Raw genomic sequence first — 26,454 nt, forward strand, 5'->3', positions numbered from 1 at the left:
CCGACAGGCCTGTAGGATTACTTGTAAGATGCAGTGGTCTAGTGACTTTCAGATGTGGTTAGAGGTTGGCACAACTTGAGTGGTATCTTGGAACTTTTCAATTTTTACATTTTTTCATTTCAGAACACTATTATATTAATAACCCAGTCGAGTGGTTTTGCTTCTTTCAAAACACAAATTTAATGTTTCAGAAGTTTTGTTTAAATCTGGAGAAACATTTTCACAAGAATTTTGAATATTTTGCCACCTGGTGTACAATGAAGTATTCTCTCAACCTTTGAATTGGTGGGGATGAATTTGAAAATTATTACTTACCATAATGAATAATTTATTTTTTTTAGTACACACTCATTTCAGTATGCAAAAATTCCTTTACGATTCTTCAGAGACCAGAGTGGAGTGGTAAAATTTTATGGAAGTTTTGCATTTAATAGGAAACGAAATGTCTTGGAATTGGAAATAAAACAAGATTATACATCTCCCGGAACTCAGAAATATGTGGTAAGTTTTTTTCCAAAATGACCTTTGCACTCCTTTCTCCCCAATTTTAGTATCCGAAGGGCTTCAGAGTGGGCAACTAGTTAGAAGTTTTGTAATGAGATTTTGTTTACAAAGAGTAAAATTGAGAAAACACGAGTGTCAATGAAGGGAAGAGGGATTACAAATGGAGATTTGAGGGGACACATATTCTCCCAATTCTCCTCTCGTTTGGCACCAGCTGCCTTTCTTTCAGATATGCAATTAGTATAATATTATTTTATATCTTGATATAGATACCTGTGCACATAGTAATATATATTGGTATTTTTCTAGCACTATCTTTGAACAGTATGTTTCTTTTTAAAGGGACCACTTAAAGTGACAGTGCAGGAGTTAGATGGATCCTTTAATCATACGTTGCAAATCGAAGAAAACAGCCTTAAACATGATATACCCTGCCATTCCAAAAGCAGAAGGTAGGCATTGATTTGTAAGTATATACCGAAGTTTATAACAACACTAACATTTTAAGTCTCACAGATTAAAATGCCAAAATAAAAATCCCCTGGTATACCTAATTTTTTATGTAGAGAACATATTATCTAGTATCTTTTTTTAATACTCCATTAGTATTACCAAACATTCTTAGCTTTCTGTTCTTGATGACATGTTTATCTTTAGAATTAAATAATTAATTTTAAAATTTGGGTTTGAGAATCCTTATTTTGTAGGAGCAGTGGGAGGCAAGTTCAACTTTATGGAGCCAGGAACCATTCAACGCAAATAGCTTAGATTCAGTCTTGTTGGATTAATGCCTACAGGAAATATTGAGAAAATGATCATGAATATAAAAGAAGGAGCTGAGCACACATCGTGAAAAGCCCCTGCATCTTTGCTATGTGTCTTTCTCCCTTTTCTCTATACCACCGTGCCCCTACAGAACATTCTCAGTGTCTTTCAAAGGCAAATTGCTAGTTTACTTAAAACATGTCCAGCAGTTCACTTTTATTAATATATTTTTCCTTTACCACTGTTTTTTAACTCAGCCATTAGCATGTACTCTAAAGAGTGAAAAATTAGAATGTTTCTGTGCTTTGCTGGAGGAATATGGAGTAATATCACAACTTCAGGAACAGAAGTCATATACTCATGACTACATTTAGGTCATCTTAAGGATGAGAAAGTCAGTTGATTTTGATGGCCTTCAGAGAACTTGATTCTGAACTCTCCCTGGAATCATTCTTTCTCTGAGAAAATTCTTCCTTAGTTCAGAATGAAATCTCCCTTTTTTGTATCCTGTCTGTCTTTGAAATTGGGAATATCTGATGGCTACCCTTTTCCTAACATTTCCTTAGGTTTGTTCCTCTGTAATAACAGAATATTGTTTGAGTATTCTTTGATATGAGGAATACAGGAAAACTGTTCTCTGTTTCTGTTTTTATTCATCCTCACCCAGGTTTTTAGTGTGTCATCCAGCAGGTTTTATGATTCAAGAGTAATTTGCATGGAAGCGATTGCTTTTGTTTTGGCTGAAGTTTTGTGCATAGTAATTAATTGTACATATTAATACTATTAAGATGTTTTATTAATCACTTGCTTTATTTCATGTAGGACAGCAGCACCTTGCACATACAGCACACAGTTCAGAGTTATGCATGTCTTATTTCAGGCCTGGCTATTTTTTCATTTTTTTGTAAAGGATTTCTTTTTTAATAGGTCTCTTATCTTTTGTATATAAAACTGCAGCTGCCAGTTCTTGGGAATATATATGTTTTAAGTTGACATTTATTTATATATTTCTGCTTTTTGTTAAACTTTGATCAAGAAAACATTTCAGTATCATTTACTTCATTCCCTTCTGCTTCAAAATACAGATTTTCTTGTATTTAAATTCCATTATATTTATGTCCCTTTTTCCTTACGATATCTTTCAGTGTTGCATAAAGTCCCTAATTTGAACTTTAGCTGCTCATGTCCTTTCAGATTTGAAAATCTCACAATTTTCAAACTTACTTTTCCTTAAATGTAGGAATAAAAAGAAAAAAATTCCACTGATGAATGGAGAAGAAGTTGACATGGATCTTTCTGCAATGGAGTAAGTTAGTTACTTAAGTTTAAGGATATAATATTTTCTGCATTCTCGTTTGTCTTGTTATGCACATCTAAAACTATGTAAATGTCCTGAAATTAGTGCTTGTCAAACTTTTGAAAGGCAATAGAAACCTTATGTTAAAAACAAATCTTACATAAAATCATGATCAAAGAGAGGAAAGTAAGTCGAGCCTGGCCCAGGTGAGAATATGAGGAAATGCAGGATGGTTGGAGTGGGCGCAGCCTTGGCTTAGGCAGCTTTCTTGCTCCTGGGTGGCCTGTGGAGCAGTGCTCCTCAAACTGTAACATGTGTGTCAGTCACTTGGGCATCTCCTTCAAGTGCAGTTTCTGATCCAGCACTTCACTAGTGTGTCCTGATAGTTTGCATTTCTAATGAGCTCCCAGATAATATTGATTCTCTTTGTCTTTGGACAGGGCTCTAGGGCACTTTGAGGCTCTCTCTGTTTGCAAAACACAGTTTAAATATCACTTTCTAAGGTGGTAATATTATGTGGTAATTATTGATTGACAGTGGTTCATTTTAAAATATAATATAGCTCAAACTGTGTTTTGTCCATCCAGCCTGTGTCTGTATATTTTTTATAGAACCTCTGTAATTTACTAACTTGGTTGCCAAATTGTCACTACTATGTATATAATTTTTCCATATCAAGTAACTTGCCTATAGTAAGCACTCAGTAGTATTTGTTGAAGTGAATTAGTATTTCAGGTGGTGATGTTTTGATGAAAATGTTGACATAGACTAGATTTTTAAAACTGTGCCTGTTGCTTTGAGAAGTACATGAGGATAAATTCAAGATCTGCTTCCAAACTACTTCCGAACTTGCCGTTTGTAGAGGTTATCAGGAGTCTAGCATTTTAAAAAAAGTGTTACAAGTCAGTTAAACAAATTGATTTAGTTACATAAGTGAATTCATTTTTTAGTCACAGATTGATTTTCAGTAAAGAGTGGCATTTATAGCCATAGTCAGTTATTAGGCTGTAGCAAGTGAAATGAAGAAATTTGGTCTCATTCTCCTTTTTCACATCACATAATCGCAAACCAAAAACCCAAATTAATACTTTCAGATGGAATTTCTTTGTGACAAGTATCTTCTTTTTTTTTTTATAATTTTATTTATTTATTTTTTTTCCCCCCAAAGCCCCAGTAGATAGTTGTATGTCATAGCTGCACATCCTTCTAGTTGCTGTATGTGGGACGCGGCCTCAGCGTGGCCGGAGAAGCGGTGCGTCGGTGCGCGCCCGGGATCTGAACCCAGGCCGCCAGCAGCGGAGTGCGAGCGCTTAACCGCTAAGCCACGGGGCTGGCCCTGTGACAACTATCTTCTTATCTTTGGAGATCTTTTCAGCAAGATTGATATAGATTAGATATTGTGAGAAAGTTGAAGTATATTAAACATAATGAGAAAGTTGTCGGTGTGATTAAAAATAAAATGAATACAGTAAAACCCAGGCAGTCTTGAATACTACATGTAGAAGAGAATTTGGTTCATAAATCCTTTGTTTTTATTTTATAGATCTCTAAAATTGAAAAAATAAAATGAATAACAAAGAAAATTGTATTTTCTTTCAGCGCTGATTCCCCTTTGCTGTGGATAAGGATAGACCCAGATATGGCAGTATTGAGGAAAGTAGAATTTGAGCAAGCTGATTTTATGTGGCAGTATCAGCTCCGCTATGAGAGGGATGTTGTTGCACAGCAGGAATCCATTTTGGCCTTGGAAAAGTTCCCTACTCCAGCGTCTCGGCTTGCACTCACTGACATATTAGAACAAGAGCAGTGTTTCTACCGAGTAAGAATGTCAGCTTGCTTCTGCCTTGCAAAGGTGAGATTATCTACAGTAGAAAGAAAACAAAATGACTACTGCATATTAAAAAAAAAACTCTGAAGATGAGTAAAATTCACCATAGTCTTTAATTTTACTTAGTAGCTGGTCCTTTGAAAGCTGTTGCCATACAGAAAGTGGTGCTCAGTTGTAGAATGTATTGTACCTTTTAACACCTGATGTGTACATCCCATGTAACAGAAAGGGCGACAATAAAATAGCAATCCTACAGAAAGAAGATGGCAGAAAAAAAAAAAAAAAAAAAAAAAGAAAGCTGTTGCCAAATGCTTTTAACAAGACTGACTTGAAAGAAACATGTTTTGGTCTGAACATAGAAATGCACCAAAATTTTATAATTGTCAAACTGGAAAGTGAGATTTTAAAGCCAAAGAGAATTTCTCACCATTTTCTTGAATTGCCAGTCACATTTTTAAAGCAAAGAATGTATTTGGAAAGAAATTCTTTGGTTTGGGTGATATTTTACATTATAGTAATGAAAGCGTTTCATCTTAATTATCCCCCTGTGGTGATTATTTCATGTTGGTTTGGGCTTAGTAATCGATCTTATTGATATGTAATTTAAATGATAGGTTCTGTAATTTAACATGCTAGAAAAGTTAATTTATTAAGAAAACTAAATATTTTTCTTTAGATGCAAAAAAACTGAAGGTAGAACAAATGAAAACCAGAAAAACGCAGACAAAAATTTGGCCAGAAATACTGGTTTCCAGGTATTTAAAAAGCATCTTGATAATAGGTTCATTCCCATTTAGTGACTCTCTTGCCTTCCTCACTGCTAAATCCATTTGTCCAACATTTCAGCAGATTATAGTGGTTTAGGTTTGTTTTATCTTTGATGGTAATTAGTGAGTTGTTAGATTCCTACATTGGACTCATGAGGAAAAACGTGAATGTCTTTGATAATCATCTGCTAAGGATATACTTTCGTGGCTTCTATAAAGATCTTTGTGATTCTTGCATGCTAAATTCTTAGCAGATCCATAAAATTATAGACTATGTTATTTAAAGTTAATTTTTTCATTCTTTTCAGACATGATTTTTATGTACACTAAAAATATCAATAGCAAGATAAGGTTTTTTTGTAAAACATTCTTAGAGACTTAAATGGTAGCACTGTACTTGGCTTGTTTTTCAATTAGGGTAGATTGAAAAACCTTATTTAAAATCCATGGTGATGTTTCTATCTGATAAATTTTAAATGTTAGAATTACATCTGCCTAAATGGACAAAGACAAGCTTATTCAGAATAGAAGCCTTTTGCAAACATGTTTTCTTAAAACATAAAAGAATAGTCCCATTCAGAAATTAACTTACAGGAAATATTTATAAGTGCACATAAGAATTTTTTGAGGGATGTGAGTTTGTATATTTTCTTAGAAATGATAACGCAAGGCCAAAATGTATTAAATTTCTGAAAATTGAAATTGTTGAAAACTAACCAATTGTATTGATAACTTTTAGAAAGCTGTTTTATTTATTTTAAAATATGTTTGCAGTGGTAATGGGAATTACTTTGTCTTCTAATTATTTGCAGATTGCAAATTCAATGGTGAGCACGTGGACAGGACCGCCAGCCATGAAGTCACTCTTTACTAGAATGTTTTGTTGTAAAACTTGTCCAAACATTGTGAAAACAAACAACTTTATGAGCTTTCAAAGTTATTTTCTTCAGAAGGTACAGTTTACTTTCTAATTGTCTTATGATTGTTTTATGCCATCTGTGTATCTCAGTTTAACTTGGGGACTATTCAAATCATAGGTATGTTTACTTTCTTATAAAAGGTTTTCCCTTTGTTCTTTTTTTGCTTCTAAAATTTTTTCCAAAACTTTAATTAAGTGATCGTTCATTAATTTTATGAGCTGTGTGGAGGTAACTCATATCCACATTAATACTAAAGTAAATAGAAATGGATAGTTTGACTTTCTGGTTGGTTACACAGGGGATGGAAGTATGGGAGTCTTTCTAAAATCTGGACAGCATATCTGAGTCAGAGACAATACAACATACAGCTCTAGTTTCAGTTTCAGCTCTGCTCCTCACTAGCAGTTTTCATGAAGACAAGTTTCTTAACCCTCTAAACCTCAGTGTACACACTGTCAAATTTATCTCTTTTGGAATTAAATAAAATCAAGCATGTGAAGTGTTTTACACTATATTTGTCACATAATAAGTCTTTTATAAATGGTAATTTAGAAATCGGTGGTGTGATGGAGTCGTTTTAGGAAGGATGTGGGAATGACGGAGAAGTCAGCGTTTGGGCAATTCGGAAATTTGTAAATTTGTAAATTTTTCAAGTAATTTAATAATAATGAAGGCAGAGATTAGATTAACTAGATTGAACTAGAATGAGGAGTGATGTTGAAGTAGGGAAAACTAACGAAGCCTATTCTGTCATGATTTGGGTCTTGAAGAGTATGAAAAAGGAGACATGTTGAGGATAAAGCAGGGTTGAGAAAAGACATTTTGGGTTAGTTTGGTTTGTGTAGGGGGAGAAAAAACTTGAGGCATGTTTGGCACAGTGGAGAGGGAGACATGAAATATTCAAGTGGGAGCAAGTCAATATAAAAAAATATGATGGAGCAAATTCTGAAGGTATTAGTAGTGGGTGGGACACAGTTGGGACGTTAATTTTAGGAAAGATAAGAAAGATAAGAACACTCCTTTTTATGAGACAAGTGGAAAGCAGATTGAAAGCAAGTGAAAAGATAGATGCTGAGGGAGATGTTAGGCAAGGTGACATTTATATATCATAAAGGGAAAAGTAAAAGGATTACCCAGCAACATTGAGACGCCTGCTGTGAGTGGAAGTCGTGATATATTTATAGTGAATTTCATTAGCAGAAAAAAATCAGGATGATTTAGTTTGGGGAAAGGCAATATTGGTGTAATTGAAGAAGTCTGTGGCATCGTGTTATTTTATTTTTAGGAGCTGAACATATACTTAACATGTTGCTCAGCTTTTGCCTTTTCACTAATTTATAGTATGGAAGTGAGTTAATTTCTGTGTCTACCCAGTACATCCCCTCAATATTTTATTATGCCATTGTGCTTCCATATACTTTAGATTAATGTTTTTCAAATTAGGAGTTGTCACCCGTTAGTGAGGGGCTCATGAAATCAATTTGAAAGTTTTTGTTTGTTTGCTTTTTAAATAAAAGAAAACAGTAGGCAGTATCAGAATGCATCATGTGTAATGAGGGTAGGTATAAGGTTTTTTTGGTTTTATTTTTTAGTTTGTATACTTTGTATTTAAGCGTGTGTGTGTGTGTATGTGTTAGGTTGGGATATAAATGTTTTTCTTACTGTAGGTTGCAGTCAAAAACGTTGAAAAATCAGTGCTTTTAGGCCAGGTCATCTTTCACATAATACTAGTGGCAGAAGAGAGAGAGAGAAGATGAGTGACTAAATCAAACTTGAGTCCCAAAAGGACAGAACAGGCATAGGACAGATATTTCTGTGGAGAAGAGCCTTTCCCTTAGTTGTTCCTACAACATCAACACTGATTGTCCTATTGTTTCCAGTCCTTCAAGCAAGCAAAGGAGCCATCCTCTTTATTGTCCCCCAGTTTAGAGGGTATAGTTATTTTGAATCAGAAGAGGAGATAGTCCAAATCTCCCTGTGTACTGGGGACTATGATGTCTATTCATCTGTAGTTGTGCTTTGAGTTTAAATGGTTTGTTTTACTGCTGGAGGTTACCACTGTATGAGTCAGGTTTCTACTGCTTTAGAAAAGTTGCCTATGAAAGTTTGGAAAGGGGAAGGTTAGGCTGGATTTCATATAATTTACCATTTTTCCTTAGGCTGAGGATGAGGTGGTACTGGAGAATCAGTGTCTTCTCAGATTGATGATTGAATTCTATTATCTGCTACTTGCCTCCAGCCACTATACAGTCATGTGCCACATAACGACATTTCGGTCAATGACAGACTGCCTGTACAATGGGGTCCCATAAGATTAGTACCAGATAGCCTAGGTGTGTAGTAGTCTATACCATCTAGGTTTGTGAAGGACACTCAGTGATGTTCGCACAACGACAAAATTGCCTAATGACACATTTCTCAGAATGTATCCCTGTCGTTAAATGACATATGACTGTATCATCTAATCCTAAAAATGGTTGTGAGGAAAGTAGGCTTCTGCTCAGTAAGCAACTAGCTAAAATAATCCAGCTTAGCAGGCAGTAGAGTAGAAGTTGAGTAATAGTCTATCTGTTGTTAAAATCCATACCTTTTCCATTGTAAAATACAGAACTGAATTTATATAATTTCCATTACATACACTTTGCTTTAACGAATGAAGACAAAGGCACATTGGCTACAGCATGCACCCAGTTATGCAGCTGTCCCCTTGGTTTTCTTTTCTTTTTTTTTTTTTTTTATAATTTTATTTATTTATTTATTTATTTTCCCCCAAAGCCCTAGTAGATAGCTGTACATCACAGTTTCACATCCTTCTAGCCGCTGCATGTGGGACGCGGCCCCAGCATGGCCGGAGAGGCGGTGCATCGGTGCACGCCCGGGATCCGAACCCGGGCTGCCAGCAGCGGAGCGCGCACACCTAACCGCTAAGCCACGGGGCCATCCCCTTGGTTTTCTACTCAGCTCTTTTGTTAGAATGTTTGAGACATGTTCCCAGTGGGAGAGCGTGGGAGTTAGGGGGGTTAGGCTCCATTCAGATACCTATGTCGGCCCTAGAGTAAACCTTTCAAATATAGTAATGAAAAAGTTAGGTTATATGCTTAAAGAAGTTTTTTTTTGTAGACTATGCCAGTTGCAATGGCTTTGTTGAGAGATGTTCACAACCTTTGTCCCAAAGAAGTTTTAACGTTTATTTTAGACCTAATCAAGTACAATGACAACAGAAAAAATAAGGTAAGATACCTTAATGAATAATAAGTATTATAAAACTGTGCAGCGATATTTTGTTTTAAAGAAATATTTAGACTGTAAAACCACTATTGAGTCCATGGTACTTGAAATTTCTAGGGATAGAAACATATAAATGTGATTTATTATAATAACCAGTGGATGAAGATTAGTTGGTTTTTAAATGTTCTTCATGCCTGTTGTAATGTGGAGATAGTAGTGCATCAGATTTTGGGCAGCCAGCTAAAACTTGTTTTGGTGAAGCCTCACAGCCCAATTTTATATTTATTCCTTTTTTCTCTTACCAGGTGATACCCAGAAAACAGTTCTGTCTTGGGATAACTTGTTCATTGATGAATTTGACTTTTTTCTTTTTTACCATTATGTGTGTTTATTCATTTATTTAGCAAATAGCTGTTGAGTGCTGTGCTTCTAAAGTTATTTCACCTTACTCATTATCCTAATAATTACCAAATGTTTTTAAGAATATATGCTGTGCTAGGCGGTGTACCATATTAAATAAAAAGGAGGTGGCAGATGCCATTCGGAATTTCCTTTATTCATTAAACATGTACTGAACAACGGCCGCATATCACAGTCTGATTCTGGGCCCTCAAGGACTCAACCAAATGGGGAAATCAGACAAGTAAACTGTTAACAGTCATTCATAACTACTACAGTGGACATATGTATACATAATTTTCTAGGGGAATTCAGAGAAGTTACTTCCAAGGGTACAGAGAGTAAGACTCAGGGAAGTTTTGTACATAAGAGGTGACCCTCAAACTGAGTCATAAAGATGAATAGGATTTTCCTAGTCTATGAATGGGGCCAATATAGGAAGATTATTCCAGGCAGAAGGAACAGCACATATAAAGACACTTGTAACTGGTAGGGTAAGTCAAATTCATGAAAAGTTTAATAAAACATTACAACAGTAAAAAGAAGAGTCACAAGTATGTTTATTAAAAAATGGTGATTTATAATGAAAATCGATAAGACAGATTTTTCCTCTTTCCTTTAAGTGAGTAGAATAACATTCAAATGATTTAAGCTAAAACGAGTCCTTAAAAAATAAGTGCTTTAAAAGAATACATTATAGCTGATATACTTTTTCTTTCCAATTTTGAATGCTGTTAAATTTTTTTGTGAGATTCTTTCCTTTCTGGCCTGCTGGTTTGTTTTGATTTTCTTTTTTTTTTTTTTTGTAAGGAAGATTAGCCCTGAGCTAACATCCATGCCATTCCTCCTTTTTTTTGCCGAGGAAGACTGGCCCTGAGCTAACATCCGTGCCCATCTTCCTCCACTTTATATGGGACGCTGCCCCCGCCACAGCATGGCCTGACAAGTGGTGTGTCAGTGTGTGCCCGGGGTCTGAACCCGGACCGCCAGCAGCAGATCGCGTGCACTTAACCGCTACACCACGGAGCCGGCCCTTGATTTTCATTTAAAGTATTTCTTTCTTCCTCCAGACATGGATTTTTTAAATTTGAAAATATAAGATTAGGATTTGGGATAGTATCAAATCAGCTTATAATCAAATGGAATAGGAAAATATTTTGTACAATTATTTGTGTCCATTTTCTTGTTTTGGAGAGTTATATAATTTAACCCATGGTGGCCCCTATATATATAATTTAACTCGTGCTGGCCCCTATATAGTACTTGCTACTTTGAGAAGTGATTTCACTTACCTTAATTCCTTTAAACCTTACCTATTCCATAGTTGAAGGTTTTTTTACCTCTTGTTTGACAAATGAAAGCAAAACACAGAGGTTGAGAGTCTAAAATTACACAGGAAATGTAATCAGGAATTGAGAAGTCAGCTCCTGCCACCCATCTGTGTGGTGATATTTTTAGTACACCCTGTTGCTTTATATGATGCTATCATATGTCATCATTTATGATTTTGTGAGGTGCTCACTGATAGATTATTAAATTGTACACTTCATTGTTTTTGTGGAACAATATAAAACTCATGCTTTTGTTTTAATTTCGAGAAGGCTAATCAGTTGTTATAGTTAGTGATGTAAATTAAGGCTATAATATATCTTAATCTCTGAAGATATTAAGGATAGAATAGGGGCCAGCCCTGTGGCGTAGTGGTTAAGTGCGTGTGCTCCGCTGCTGGCAGCCCGAGTTCAGATCCCAGACGCGCACCCATGCACCGCTTGTTAGCCATGCTGTGGTGGCGGCCCATATAAAGTGGAGAAAGATGGGCACGGATGTTAGCCCAGGGCCAGTCTTCCTCAGCAAAAAAAAAAAAAAAGAGAGAGAATTGGCATGGATGTTAGCTCAGGGCTGATCTTTCTCACACACACAAAAAAGGATAGAATAAATGCAAATAATAACAGTAATAATAATAATAATAATAGCTAATTTTTTATGTGTTGTATGGCCTGTGCCAAAACATGGGTAATCTAATATGATCCTCATTAGATCTCTGAGATAGATACTATTATTATCTTAGTTTCCATGTGAGGAGATAGAAGCTAGTAAAGGATAACAGATTTACCCAAGGCCACATATGTGGCAAGGCCAGGAGACAAACCCAGATTTGTCTGATATCAAAACTTACTCTCTTAAAAAGTATGGTTGGAAGAAAAAGACTTTGTTGTCATTTAAAGATTTATAGATTAATGAATTAAAATTTGCAGAAGAGATGTGATTGGGTGGATGCCTAAAAATATGTCATTTGTTGGCTTTATCTATTTGTTTTTAAAGTACCTCACTTGCAGCCACAAATGGTTGTTCTCTGAGGGCTTTGGTTAAGCATATTTAAAAAAAAGATTCACAGCATAGATACAAAGTTTTTAAAGTAATTGAGAAGAAATGACAGCTATTCTAAAAGTAAAATTAAATTAGAAACATAAAACATTAAGTGCCAAAAAGAAGTTGGGACTTGGGGGGAAAATATTTTAAAAATTTTAACATCTCATTAATTGGGCAGGAACATAAAATTCAGTATTCTATATGAGTTAGTTTTCAAGAAGACTAAAATTTAATCCCTTTTAAGGCTAGTTATTGGCCATTTTATAATTTTATTTATTTATTTGTCCCCTAAAGCCCCAGTAGATAGTTGTGTGTCATAGCTGCATATCCTTCTAGTTGCTGTATGTGGGACGCAGCCTCAGCATGGCCGGAGAAGCGGTGTGTCAGTGCACGCCCGGGGTCCGAACCTGGGCCACCAGTAGTGGAGCGCGCGCACTTAACCACTAAGCCACGGGGCCGGCCCTGGCCATTTTATATGAATATCTTTTTTACATACTAGTGTATTTCTAATGTATATTTCTAATAAATCATATATAGGTTTATGAAATTTCTCTGTCTTGTTAAATAAGGTATGCAGAACGTGGGTTGAACCATTCCTGATACCAAAGAAGAAAAGGTTGATAAATGCAACAACGTTAAAATAAAATTAGCATGGTGGGAAAAAAAAAACAACCATAACGGAGGGAAGAATTAGGACTAGGGAACTGAAGTTACAGAGATTAATTTTTCAGTCATTAGAATGGTCTGAAAACAAAACTTTGTCCATAGTGAACACTTGTGGAGTACTTTTTCTTTGGTTTTGTTTGTTTGTTTGTTGTGTACCTTATTTTTTTTCCTGCCCAGTATCCGCATGTTTAGGGACTCTGTGATTATGTGTGTCAATGTGTGGTTCTGCCTCCACAATGGAAATCAAAATGGGATAGACATTCCTCCTGTGTCGCCTGGCAGTTTGAGTGCCACAACGTACTCCTAGCACTGCTGATAGAATTCATTCATTTGCTCCATGTTCAGATTTCCAGGCCAGAGCATCTGATTTGCTGAGTTTAAATCAAGCCACACACAGATTGCCTTTGAATAAATTGCTTCTCTGGGAATTGACTGGGATAGGGATTTGGGAATTAATTTTTTTTTTTTTGGTGATTTCCTCCTCCATTTTCTCTGCTGCTTTTACTAGAAATCCTGTTATTCGTTACGTTATGTCTTCTGCACCAGCCCTCCAATTTCCTTGTGCTTTTCTTCCTATTTTTTATCTATTCTTTTTCACAAAATTTCAAGAGTTTTTTTTCAATTTTATATTCTAGTTTAATTTTGATCTTGATTCGCTGCATATTTCTTTCTTTTTACTATATGTTAAGCTATTGGAAGGCATATCATTGGTTATTTCTCAGACAATATTAATGATAGTTTTTGGATTTTTTTTCCCCTTACTGCTCTTCTTTTCCTTGCATACTCTATATCCTCTTAGTTGCTTTTTTCCCTTTGTTTGTTCTGGTCTCTCTTATTTATGTTGATGCTTTCCTCAAATATGTGGTAACCCTTGGTTGTATGTTTATATATGAGAATCGAGTACTAAGTAGCCAATTTGAAAGCTCTGTATTACCAGCAGGATTTGTGGACTGTGGTCTTCCTTTTAGAGGAATTTGGCTAGGTCACCATAAGAGTGCCTTACAGGTAGTAAATATTTATTGAGTAAGCTAATGTATTACTAAATAGTGAGTCTCTTTCACTCTTTTTTCTAATATGTGACTCTACTCAAAGGACAGAGTTGAATACTTACCAGAGAACTTGCTTGTATTTTCAGATAAATTATGTTTTTAAGTTATAAATATTTTATTTTATTCATTTTTAAATAGCGTGAATTTTTTTATCTTTTTGTAATTATTTTTTGACTTAGTTTTCAGATAACTATTATCGTGCAGAAATGATTGATGCCCTTGCCAACTCTGTTACGCCTGCAGTCAGTGTGAATAATGAAGTCCGAACTTTGGATAATTTAAATCCGGACGTGCGACTCATTCTTGAAGAAATCACCAGGTTTTTGAATATGGAAAAACTTCTTCCGAGTTATAGACACACTATCACTGTCAGGTATGAGGATTCTTTACATTTTCTTTAAAGTTATTTGTTTTTATAATTATAAGAGAAATTTATTCTCATTATATAAATTTGGGAAATATAGTAAAGTAAAAGGAGAAAATTAAAATCATCTATGATCCTAACATCACAGATAAATTATTCCTGGTTTGGAGAATGGCCTTTTAAATTTTTTTCCCTTGTAACTATATACATTTTTAATTACTTGGCATATATTGTATACATAGTTTTTGTATTCTGTTTATATCATAAACACTTTCTCATGGTCATCAGCAATTCTTCATATGCATTATTTTTGATGTTTGCATAATCTTTTATCCCGTTGGATTTAGTGTAAACATCCCTCTATTGTTAGGCTTTTTTTTTTTTGGTGAGGAGATCAGCCCTGTGCTAACATCTGCCAATCGTCCTCTTTTTTTGCTGAGGAAGACTGGCTCTGGGCTAACATCCATGCCCATTCTTCCTCCACTCCACGTGGGACGCCGCCACAGCATGGCTTGCCAAGCAGTACGTCGCTGTGCACCCGGGATCCCAACCTGCACACCCCGGGCCGCCGCAGTGGAGCGCACGCACTTAACCGCTTCCCCCACGGGACTGGCCCTCGTTAGGCTTTTTTTAAGATGACGTTTTGCTTCTGTCAACTTCTTGGTATATGGCTATCAAAAAGTTCTATCTGCTTCTTTAGAAGTTTGCTAAAAATAGTTGATTCACTGATTCAAACATTAGGAAGAGTTTTAACCTTTTATAGATATTATTGACTAAAATATATATTGCTAAAACTTTGGAGAAAATACTTTATTTAAATTATATATATATATATTTTTTTTAGTTTTTTGTTTATTGCAGTAACATTGGTTTATAACATTGTATAAATTTCAGGTGTACATCATTATACTTCTATTTCTGCATGGATTACATCACCACCCAAATACTAATTACAACCCATCACCACACACATGTGCCTAATTATCCCTTTCGCCCTCCTCCCTCCCCCCTTCCCCTCTGGTAACCACCAATCCAATCTCTGTCTCTATGTGTTTGTTTATTGTTGTTATTATCTACTACTTAATGAAGGAAATCATACGGTATTTGACCTTCTCCCTCTGACTTATTTCACTTTGCATAATACCCTCAATGTCCATCCATGTTGTCACAAATGGCTGGATTTCATCGTTTCTTATGGCTAATACATTTTTCTGAAGTGTGTTCCTGTTTTAAGTATAATGATATTAATTATATTAATAATAATTAAGTATAATGATACCTGAAATTGGATTTCCAAACAAGTTTTAAATTTGTTTTCTTTTAATAGGATTTAGATATTTTTAATTTTTATAATCATTGCAAAAATTTAATGTTACAAAATTAAAAGGTAGATTCAAATCACATCAATTTTTCAGTTTACTGTTACAGATTAATTTCTAATACCTAAAGAACAAGTTTGATTCAAAATACTTTAACAAAAGTATTTAACTGTAAATACTGTTTTCCTAGTTGTTTGAGAGCCATACGAGTGCTTCAGAAGAATGGACATGTGCCAAGTGATCCAGCTCTTTTTAAATCTTATGCAGAATATGGCCACTTCGTGGACATTAGGATAGCAGCTTTAGAAGCAGTTGTTGATTATACTAAAGGTAATGCTTTAGAAATATATGCTCATATCATTTTAGAAAGAAGTTGTTACTATTTAAAGCCACTCTTATTGGGGTTTTCATATTATGTACAATACAGGTGTTTTAATTTTAAATTCTTGACTCACTGATTTAGAAAGAATGTTTGGTAAATGTGGAATTTGTATAAGAATTAATAAATGAGAGAAGAGAATAAAATTATAGATATTTTTGGTCTTTCCAAGAAGTCAGCTTATCATTACATATTATTTTAAGAAATAGAAGAAGATTTTGGGGGAATTTCTAACTATATAAGAAGGACTCAGGAAAACATCTTGCACCTGTCACAAATTTGTATCTGTGAAAGTGTAGAGCAAGAGACATAAACAAGAGCTTTAGTAGGGGGATTAGGCAAGGCTTCATGAAGTTGAAAAAAACATAAGGCCAAAAAATGAATAAGAGAATACTATGTATCTCAAAGATTCTCAAAAATACAGAAGGGGAAGATAAAGAGATACAAATGTAAAAAAAATTAAGTCATGAAGAATAGAGCAGATGGAAGAAAAGCAATAATCCAAGAAATAACAGAATACTTCAAAAGGGTGTAAATGCAACTGACCTAAGCTAGAGTCTGAGGAAATTTAAAATTTTAAGGTTAAGGAAAAAATGTGTAGGTTCCTAGGAATATCAGAACTCGGTTATTGTACAAGGTAAAAGGATAATCTAGCCTGTGACTTCTTCAGAATATGAAGAGTTCAAAAGACTGAACAAGTGACTAACATAATGTTTAGGAAAAATTATGACCTGCCAGGTTGTCACTCATGTAGCTTAGAAGACTTAGAAGTACATCTCCTATGTAACATTCTTAAAAACAAAATTCCCAAAGATACTTTTCAGTTGACCTGGAAGTGAATCAGAATAACTCAAGATTGATGAAAGTGTGAAATGAAAGACCTAGTGATGAGCAACTATGCCTGTAAAATAAAGAGCTAATCTTAAACATTTGTTAACATGGTTGTAAAAGTTAATGCAAATTTCAAAAATAATTCTTTAATATGCAAATATAGGAAATATGTAAATCTACATCTAAAATTGCAGATGATAGCACTAAAATATGGAAAGAGTGAAGAAGTTAAAGTATGCTAAACTTCTCATCTGCCTTTGGAAAGAGAGGAAGGGGTGAGAGAAGTTCTTTAGTAGCTTTTGGTTAATTTTACATGTTAAGTAGAGGAAAATATACTTAAATCTTTATAATTTTTTGTAAATTTCAGTAGAAATACTTGTTTATGGTCGGAAATTTAAGAGTAAGAACAGTATACTGTGTATATTATATATGGTGGCCTAAGTTCAGAAAAGACTGCCATTTGTTCTTTTTTATCGAGGGATAAAATATTTTTTCTTTTAAGAAATAATGGTGAAAATAGTGATTTGTTTTTTTGAATGAATTTCTTGGCAAGAAAAAAAAAATGTAAACCCATATCAGTCTCCAGTTTTGTTTTGACATTTTACCAATTTGTGAAATCTGTAAGCGTAGAGATCCACCAAATGTGCCAGTATTCCCAGCCTTCTTTCTCAAGGTATATGAATGTTCACATAAATATGAAGATTTCATGAATTAGTACTACCTGAAATGAAATAGAATGCTAATATTGTGATTTCCAAAAGAACACTGAATTAATAAGTATAATTTGAAAGGTGTTTAAATGTGATCCATGAATCCAGATCATTAGAAAATGAAAACATTGAAAATATTAGAAATAAAATTCTAAAAATAAAGCTTGTCAAATCAGAAAAGTGAAACTTGTTGAAAAGGTGAATGGAAATAGTTAATGAGTCATTTTGTTGAAGTCAGTTATATTTATAGCACTATTTTTGTAATTGCGTTTTATGTTATGTTGAAAAGTTAAGGCTGCTCTTTAGTCTTAGATGAAAGAAATTGCTCGGGCACAAACAGTTTACCACATTGTATAATATAGTTGAGATATCATTGAATATCAGACCTCTCAATAATTTGATTTAAGCATCTAGAAACACAATTTTATTTTAAACACATTTTGTCCATTTAGAGTTAATCATCTCTAATTTAGAGCTCTTAATAAATTATAATTTGCTTTATGTTGTATTTGCCATTGATTTGAGCTTTAGTGAAAAATATGCACTTGGTCCTGTTTTATATTTTGGCTTCATATAGCACAATACTTATAAAATTTACAAAATGGCCTATTGTATAAAAAAATGTAAGAAGTTGCCTACAGTCTTCAACTGTGATTGGAAATCCAGCAAAGGCAGAGTCCTAAATATTAAGTGTAAGCTCCCTGCTTATCACTTGTTATTTAGTTTGTTATAATTAACTACATTTTCTTATTTTTATTTTCAGTGGACAGGAGTTATGAAGAACTGCAGTGGCTACTTAATATGATTCAGAATGACCCTGTACCCTATGTGAGGTTAGTTTTTGTGATATAATATTTTGTTTTGTAAGTTCTAAAGTAAATTGAATAATTTCAGAAGATTATGCATGGAACAAGTCTATTATTTTTGAAAATACAGGAATACGTTATGCATTTATTCGTGCCCTTTTTAATTTGATTTCCCTTTGGAAAGACATTTTAAAAAATATATTGTTAATAAACAAAGTTTATGCCCTGAAATTTTATGTGTAACTTCTGTTGTAACTTAAAGAAAAGCTTATGTAACAGTTCGTAGTGCACATGGAGGATCCCTTATATATCCACAACTATAAAACCTCTCTATTGATTGATTTAATCTATTTTAAAAGTAATTAGGAATAATGTTTTGGTGTATCCCATTTCTTTCTTTCTTTTTTATATAAAATCTCAATTTTTATTAAGTAGACTTGGGATTAAAAAATGTAATATAACATTATTAAAATTTTAGAAGAATAAGAGAAAATACAAGAAAATCCAAGTCCTGACGTAGTTACTATTTTCATTTTTGTATCCCTTTCTAGTCTTCACTTCCTTCATTTCTGCTGCTTTCTTTTGCAAAGTTAGATGTTTATAATGTATTCCAGTAGGATTAAATTTTTGACCATTTCTGTCTTCCTTTCTTTGCACGTAGTAGACTCTCAAATTTTTGTTCATTTGTTTTAATATTAATGGTTTTATAAAATAAAATTTGAAAGCTGGAAAGTAACTTAGATTATAGCCATTCCAACTAGAAACAAGAACAGAGACCTAGAGACATTAATTATCCTGCTCAACTTGTCAGTTGGTAGATAGTTGATTTCCTCTAAAAAGACATACAAATAAACTCTGCCTTCTAGCCTCACTGCATGAGGAATCTACCTAAGAGATTTCAGTTCCCTAACAGAACATTTTCTTTTGCCAACGGTGGTTTTTCAGGTTAGTTTGCCAGTGAGTTCTTGGTTAAGTCACCTTATATTTCAGTGTTTTAAACGATGCTTATTATATAAATATTCTTTGTACAAAGTTTTGCTGTTACTATTTCATCGTTCTTGATTTGTGATCTAAATTGTATTTTAAATATTTTGTCTTTGTGATTGATGTACACTAAGGGTAAGATTGATAGGGACAAAAATCTCATAATCACCTATTATAAAGGACATATTCATATGAAAGAGGATAGGCAGGAAACCAGCCTCTTCTCTTATCTGACAGAGCTCATGCATTTGGAAGTTTATAATAAGATCCTACGATAGCAAGTAGGAACAGAAAGTATAAATACAGTGTAAATAAAATTGCTTATCATGTATTCACTTATGTTTTTAATTCACAACCACAAAACTAACATTGACGCATATTTCTGAGATCTTGGAATTGTGTTTTGAAGACCATTTTTACCAGATTATAGTAGTATGTAATACTTGAAGTTGTTATATTTCTGAATTATGTACTATACCATGTAAATGATTGCTTTTGAGATATTGTTGTGGAACTGTTAATATTCAGATTTCAAGAGCGCTGTTGTTTACAATCTAAACTGAAATCTATTTAAAGATATATTTCATGATTATTTTTGACATGTTTTCTTCTTAATTGATGTTGTTCATTTTTTATCACCAATAGGGAACCTCTTAGGCTTTGCTTAATGTCATCTAGCCCATAGTTATACTCACAGTTAAAAAAATTCACCATGTCTTAAAAAATCTTTAATGGCAGTGAGTGGTCACAGGATAGAAGTGCTATCACACAGCAGTTATTGTATGTGTGTATTTTTGGTATCTTGGGATATCTGTCTCTGTTTTTGTTTCTCTATTTTTTATTCTTTGAGTAGGAGCTCTGTCGTTTTCTCTTTGTGCCCCTTATTGCTTTTTCTTTTTTTTCCTTTTCTTTCTTTATCTCTCTATTTATTTATTTAATTGAAGTATTATTGACATATAGCATTATTTTTGTTTCGGTGTACAACATAATGATTTGATATTTGTATACATTGCGAAATGGTTGCCACAATAAGTCTAGTTAACAGCTGTCACCATACATAGTTACAAATTATTTTTTCTTGTGATGAGAACTTTTAAGACCTACTCTCTTAGCAACTTCCAAATATACAACACAGTATTATTAACTGTAGTCACCATGCTGTACATTACATCCCCATGACTTAATATTTTATAACTGGAGGTTTGTACTCTTTGACACCCTTCACTCATTTCACCCATCCCCCACCCATCGCCTCTGGCAACCACCAGTCTGTTCTATTACTTTTTCTTTTCTTTTCTTTTTTTTTTTGTGAGGAAGATCAGCGCTGAGCTAACATCCATGCCAATCCTTCCTCTTTTTGCTGAGGAAGACTGGCCCTGGGCTAACATCTGTGCCTATCTTCCTCTCCTTTATATGGGACACTGCCACAGCATGGCCTGACAAGTGGTGCCTCGCTGGGCGCCCGAGATCCGAACCCGGGCAGCAAGCAGCAGAGCGCACGCGCTTAACCTCTACGCCACGGGCCAGCCCTGTTTATTACTTTTTCTTAAACTCATTAAGTAACCATCATATAGAATTGCTGTATCTGCTCTGTTAGTTGGATAGAATTCTTAATCTTAAGATAGGTAAATATTTGTCTCTCTCTCAAAATCAGTGCCATTCTCTCCTGCCCCGAACGCAAGCATTTTATTTTTATGGCCCTTAGTTGATTTTTAAACTCCTAATGGTAAAATGGCCTTGAATAAGAATTGAATTTAAAAAAATGTGTATTTATTTTCCATTTCTGTCTTTATTACTATATATATCCTAATTACTGATTTTGGTAGAGTTAGATAAAGCTCTGAAGAATTTTAGGATGAAAGCTTAAAGTCCGGAGGAAAAAAAAAATCTAATTACCTGTAATTATTCTATTACACTTTAGAACCAAACTTGAACATCACTTCTACGGGATGCTTCCTTGACTCCCTGTGTTAGCTAGGTCATGTTCCTCAAGTCATAATCACCCGTAAAATCCTACAGTTCTTCCTATACTCAAGTACATAAATACTTTCTATATATAAATATTAATTTTGTAGTTTGATTATTTGATTATCTCTGCTTCCCCCACGGGAATATAAGTTCCAAAAAGACAGGAACCATGTCTCCTTTTGCCACTGTATGTCTTGCACATAGCATGACGCCTTGCATGTAGTTGATTAAATACATGTTAAACAAGTGGTTGGATACAATTTTTTCCTTTTTCTTCTGATCATGTATATGTTTAGCTTAATTCGTATGTTAAAGAAAAGTGATTTTATCTCTGTATTGACAGCTTTGTGTAGAAAAAAACTTTTTTTTTTTTTTTGTGAGGAAGATCAGCCCTGAGCTAACATCCGTGCTAATCCTCCTCTTTTTTTGCTGAGGAAGACAGGCTCTGAGCTAACATCTATTGCCAATCCTCCTCCTTTTTACCCCCCCAAAGCCCCAGTAGATAGTTGTATGTCATAGTTGCACATCCTTCTAGTTGCTGTATGTGGGACGCGGCCTCAGCATGGCCGGAGAAACGGTGCGTCGGTGCGCGCCTGGGATCCAAACCCGAGCCGCCAGTAGTGGAGCGCGCGCACTTAACCACTAAGCTGTGGGGCCGGGCAGGAAAAAACTTTTAAGATGTTTATTTTAAAATGTTTGGGAAAGTTCTCAGTCTTTTATGTTGGTTTGATGTTTTAAATGTGGTAATAGGGTTGTCTCCTTTCCTTGTATAGTCTTCTCTCAATAGAAAATTTTCAGATTGTAAATCAGTTCTTCATTAAGATATCTTGAGAATTTAAATGGAGTAAATCCACTTTGGTTAACCTGTGTATTCACCTGACACATTACTAACACTCTGTTAATTTTATACATCTGATAATATAAAGAAATAATCTAGATGTATAGTTTTTGAATAAATAATTTAAGTCTAGGTGCATTGTTTTTAAACTAAAATGAAATTTACGTTTTTGAAAATTATAAAGTTTCTTTTCAATGGGAATGACTTTTTTAAATACTTATACAAATTGGGAAAAATACAAAATCATATTAAGAAAACTTAGAAATAGTGTAGAATTACTTCAACGAGAAACAACATATTTCAACGAGAAACAACATTCTTAACATTTGCATTATGGCTTTCTCGTCATTTCTATGCATGTATATACTTTGTACATCGATAGAAGAACCATTAGTTATATTTGTTTTAGATTGGGTTGGAGTATTTTAAACATGAAATGGAATTATCTTCTTGTTTTGGAATCAAGCATACATATGATTACAGTGTATCGGTTCCTTAAGGGACATCCTTATATCCAATGCTTTTTCTCTTGAGAGATTTTGAACATTTTTTTGGTATTGATTTACTCCATTTCTTATAGATAGTGATTGGCTATAGGATTGGACTGGCCCACCAAGAAAATTCTCAATTGTTTAGGGAAATAATATGATGTTTTTGCTGCTATGAACATGACATAAACCCATGACATTCTCAGGATTTGCTTCAGGTCTATTCCAGATGCCTGAAGCATACACTTATTGTGAATTTTGATGCTTAATCTCTGAAAAATTAAGCATAAGATTTTCATTGTCTTCCCTTAAATTTTATCTCCTCTGAGTATTGCTTTGAGTGTTTAGTCTTTTATAAATATTTCCTTGTAAAAGGCTTTCTTCTATCATCTAAACTTTAAACAAAACTTTTGAAGAAATATTTAATTAGCTAAAAGTAATACATGTATTAATCATTATTGCTCTTTTAGTGATAATTTCAAAGATATGTCTGAAGCACCATGTACAGTTCATTGGCATGGCTGTAAAGAGTTTGTAATCATCTGAATAAATACCGTAAAGTGTTATTAGTTGGGCCCTACTACTTTGGTATTTGGGGTAATTGAGAAAGCAGCTGGATAGAAACTTTTCTCCATCATGCAAGTTAAAAGTATAACAACATTAACAAGCTCTAAAGAAAAAACTTATCAACATTTTATTTATTTATTTTTTTGTGTCTGTGAGAAAGGGTGGCCCTGAGCTAACAGCTGTTGCCAATCTTCCTCTTTTTGCTTGAGGAAGATGGTCCCTGAGCTAACATCTGTGCCAGTCTTCCTCTACTTAGTATATGGGATGCCGCCACAGCATGGTTTGATGAGCGATGTGTAGGTCTGTGTCCAGGATCCCAACCCGCAAACCTCAGGCTGCCGAAGTGGAGTGCATGAACTTAACCACTATGACATGGGGCTGGCCCCTCATCCACATTTTAAAAGACGTTATTTACCTGTAATACTGATCTATCCTTAGAAATAGATTTTGAGATCTATAATGACAGGAATTATGTTTATCCATAAAGATAGGAAAATATGGATATGAAATATCCGTAAAGATATGTATCCTTTTTCATATTACCTATCTGTAAATTGCATCTATAACCACATTTCAGTTTTCGTTCTCATAGCCTTTCAGTAGTCTTTCATAGTCTTAAAATTTCAAAGCACAAAAGGATGTTAATGTGAGAATCTACATCTTTCAGTTTTACAGATGTGGAATTGAAGCCAAAAGGGGTTAAGTGACTTAAACTACAACCTAGCAGTTCCACTTTCTTCCCATCTCTTTCTCAAGTACAAATCCGATTTGATGTCTTATGACCAACATTTAAATGTAAAAATTTCTCAGGTTCACCTTCTTTAAGGTTTTGCTAACCTCAATAAAAATTACAACCTAAGTTTCTTTCTTCCTCAGTTATATCCAAGCATTCCATTACGCTGAGCTCTTGAATTTCTCAGACCTAGTCCTAGGCCTGGCTTTTATCCCTTTGCTAAATGCTAGGCTACTGCCGTAGCTTCCTTACTTCTCCTTTTCTTTCTCTACCCTCTTTTTATGGTGTCTCCTGCTCATAGCATTGGACATTTTCAAATTTTGTTTTTATCATGTTACTCTATTTTTCAGAAGACTCCATAATGTGTTCAGGTAGCCTCTCATGAGATAAAAACTCTTGATAGTGGAGTTTAACTGTCACCCTCTATGAAGATACTTTTATTAATTGACTCTCTTAAACCTCAGCTTATTTTGAGGAAACTTTTTTGCAATTTCCATATTTAAAATGCTTCTCCACATTTCCATGCTTTACGAAGATACTATAATAATGAAGTTTAGATTCATTTTATTATTGCAAATGTGGACTTCTTCTTGGCCTGTATGTGATTTTTTTTTGCCCCATTTTAAGATTTTTATATTTACCAACCAGTCTTTTTTGTAAACTTTTCTAAGGAGAGTAAACTGTTTATTTTAGAAGTGGGATGAGAATGGTTGGTTAAGAATACATAGAGTCAGGTTTTAGAAGACCTCATTGTATACTAAGGTGATTTTAGGAAGAACAAACCCACCAGGAATTTTTAGTGGAAAAAAACAATAGTATGGGGCCGGTGGTGGCGCAGAGGTTAAGTGCGCATTCAGCAGCCTGGGGTTTTGCAGGTTTGGATCCCGGGTGTGCACTGTCGCACCACTTGTCAAGCCATGCTGTGGCGGCGTCCCATATAATGTGAGGAAGATGGGCACGGATGTTAGCCCAGGGCCAATCTTCCTCAGCAAAAGAGGAGGATTGGCAATGGATGTTAGCTCAGGGCTGATCTTCTTCACACACACACACACAAAAAAAAAACAATAGCAAATATTTAGGATGTAGCATAATGTCTTTTGAAATGAAACTAAACTTAAACACAAAGCTAGATGTAAGAAGAAAGATGATAAAATAAGAAAGAGGAACTAGAGATAATTTTCAAAAGGTTTTATTTAATGATCAGCATAAATTTAATTCTTTTTTTTATCTTTCAGGCATAAGATTCTAAACATGTTGACAAAGAACCCGCCATTTACTAAGAACATGGAGTCTCCCTTATGCAATGAAGCCTTGGTAGATCAACTTTGGAAACTTATGAATTCTGGTGAGACATATGGCAGTGGCTTTTAGAAAAATTTTTATTGTTGGAGTATTTTCATTTTACAGTAGATTTTCAATGCTTAAAGAACTGTGGTTAATTTTTTGTCTCTTTTTTTTTAAAGTACGATACTTATAACACTTACCTTCACAGTGGTGGATGTGATAACGTTTGCTAAGGGTATATTCACTCACTTTACCCCACAGGGTGGTTGAGGCAACAGAAGTGTTAATTTATTTGAAAGTGTCTCAAATGTTTAAAGAGCTGTAAATAGGAACCTACAAAATATTATTATTGTTATTTTTATTTCAGAAGATTACAAAGGGTTTAAAAATCAGTATTCTCACCTCTTTTCCCTAGCTACCTAGTGGCTTTTCCCAGAAGTAACCTACCTCTTGTGCCTTCTTTCAGGAGCAGTGTATATTGTTATTGTTCTGCACCTTGGAGATCATGGTATCATCACAGTTTTAATTTACATAATTTCAGTGAGGTCAAGAGGCAGGATAACTCAGTGCTCGTAGGCAGGATAACTCAGTGCTCGTAAGCACTAACTCTGGAACCAGTTTGCTGAGGGTCAAGTCTCAGCTGAGTGATTTCCTCTCTGTGTGACTTGCCTATGATTTTTATTTTATAAAATGGAGGTGGTGATGATACCTATTTCTGCAAACTGAAAATTAAATGAGTTAATATTTGTAAAGCGCAGTATCTAGTTCATATTAAGTGCTCAAAAATGTTCTTATACTACCATAGTAATGATATCATGCTTCTCGTATAGTTGAGCTATTTGTAGTTCCTTTTTTGTAAGTCATTCATATTCTTTGCCATTTTTATTTAATTGAATTATTGGTCATTTCCTATTGACTTGTAAATGTTGTATATATTTAAAGAAAACTTGCCTTGTGTCTCTGATATGTTGAAATTGTAATACTGATTTTGGTTTAAAATTCAGTCAAAAGCGGGGCTGAAATGTGTTTTGCTTAAAAGATAAATTATTACAGATAGATGGTAAGAGTATTCATTCTAGTAAGTATGTCACTTTATCTTCTCTCTGGGATGTTGGAAAATAACTTGTCCTGCCTATCTCATTAATGGCTACTTAACTGAGTCACAACTAAATGCCAAGTTCTGATTCTTTTTTAAAAATTATTTAATTTACTGACATTGAGATGTTAAGTGGTTGTATAACTTCTGTCCCTCAGTTTCATAATCACAATGCAATACCCCCCAGTAAAGGCACCATAGTAGATATTTCATTGAAATGTAATAAAATTGATAATAGTATGGCTCTTGTCCTCAGAGTACTCAGAAAACAACACATAAACCAGTTTATAACAA

At 34.3% G+C, this 26,454-nt stretch overlaps 1 protein-coding gene across 10 annotated transcripts in view; it reads left to right on the plus strand.

The window, feature by feature from the left end:
* Positions 1–26,454, plus strand: part of TAF2 (TATA-box binding protein associated factor 2) — a 94,723-nt gene that overhangs the window by 36,275 nt on the left and 31,994 nt on the right. For 7 of the 10 annotated variants that reach the window (XM_087447508.1, XM_014787992.2, XM_014787994.2 and 4 more), the window contains 10 exons: positions 387–501; positions 847–956; positions 2,510–2,575; positions 4,166–4,418; positions 5,974–6,114; positions 9,202–9,312; positions 13,973–14,166; positions 15,667–15,806; positions 18,160–18,229; positions 25,016–25,125. In XM_087447508.1, coding sequence (XP_087303634.1) covers positions 387–501; positions 847–956; positions 2,510–2,575; positions 4,166–4,418; positions 5,974–6,114; positions 9,202–9,312; positions 13,973–14,166; positions 15,667–15,806; positions 18,160–18,229; positions 25,016–25,125 — 1,310 coding nt within the window. The remainder of the gene's footprint in view (positions 1–386; positions 502–846; positions 957–2,509; positions 2,576–4,165; positions 4,419–5,973; positions 6,115–9,201; positions 9,313–13,972; positions 14,167–15,666; positions 15,807–18,159; positions 18,230–25,015; positions 25,126–26,454) is intronic. The other 3 variants (XM_087447506.1, XM_087447507.1, XM_087447510.1) reach the window with 1 other exon arrangement.

Source organism: Ceratotherium simum, chromosome 23 (assembly GCF_057802395.1).
Source record: "Ceratotherium simum simum isolate JZ-2026a chromosome 23, ASM5780239v1, whole genome shotgun sequence".
NCBI classification, from domain to species: Eukaryota; Metazoa; Chordata; class Mammalia; order Perissodactyla; family Rhinocerotidae; genus Ceratotherium; species Ceratotherium simum.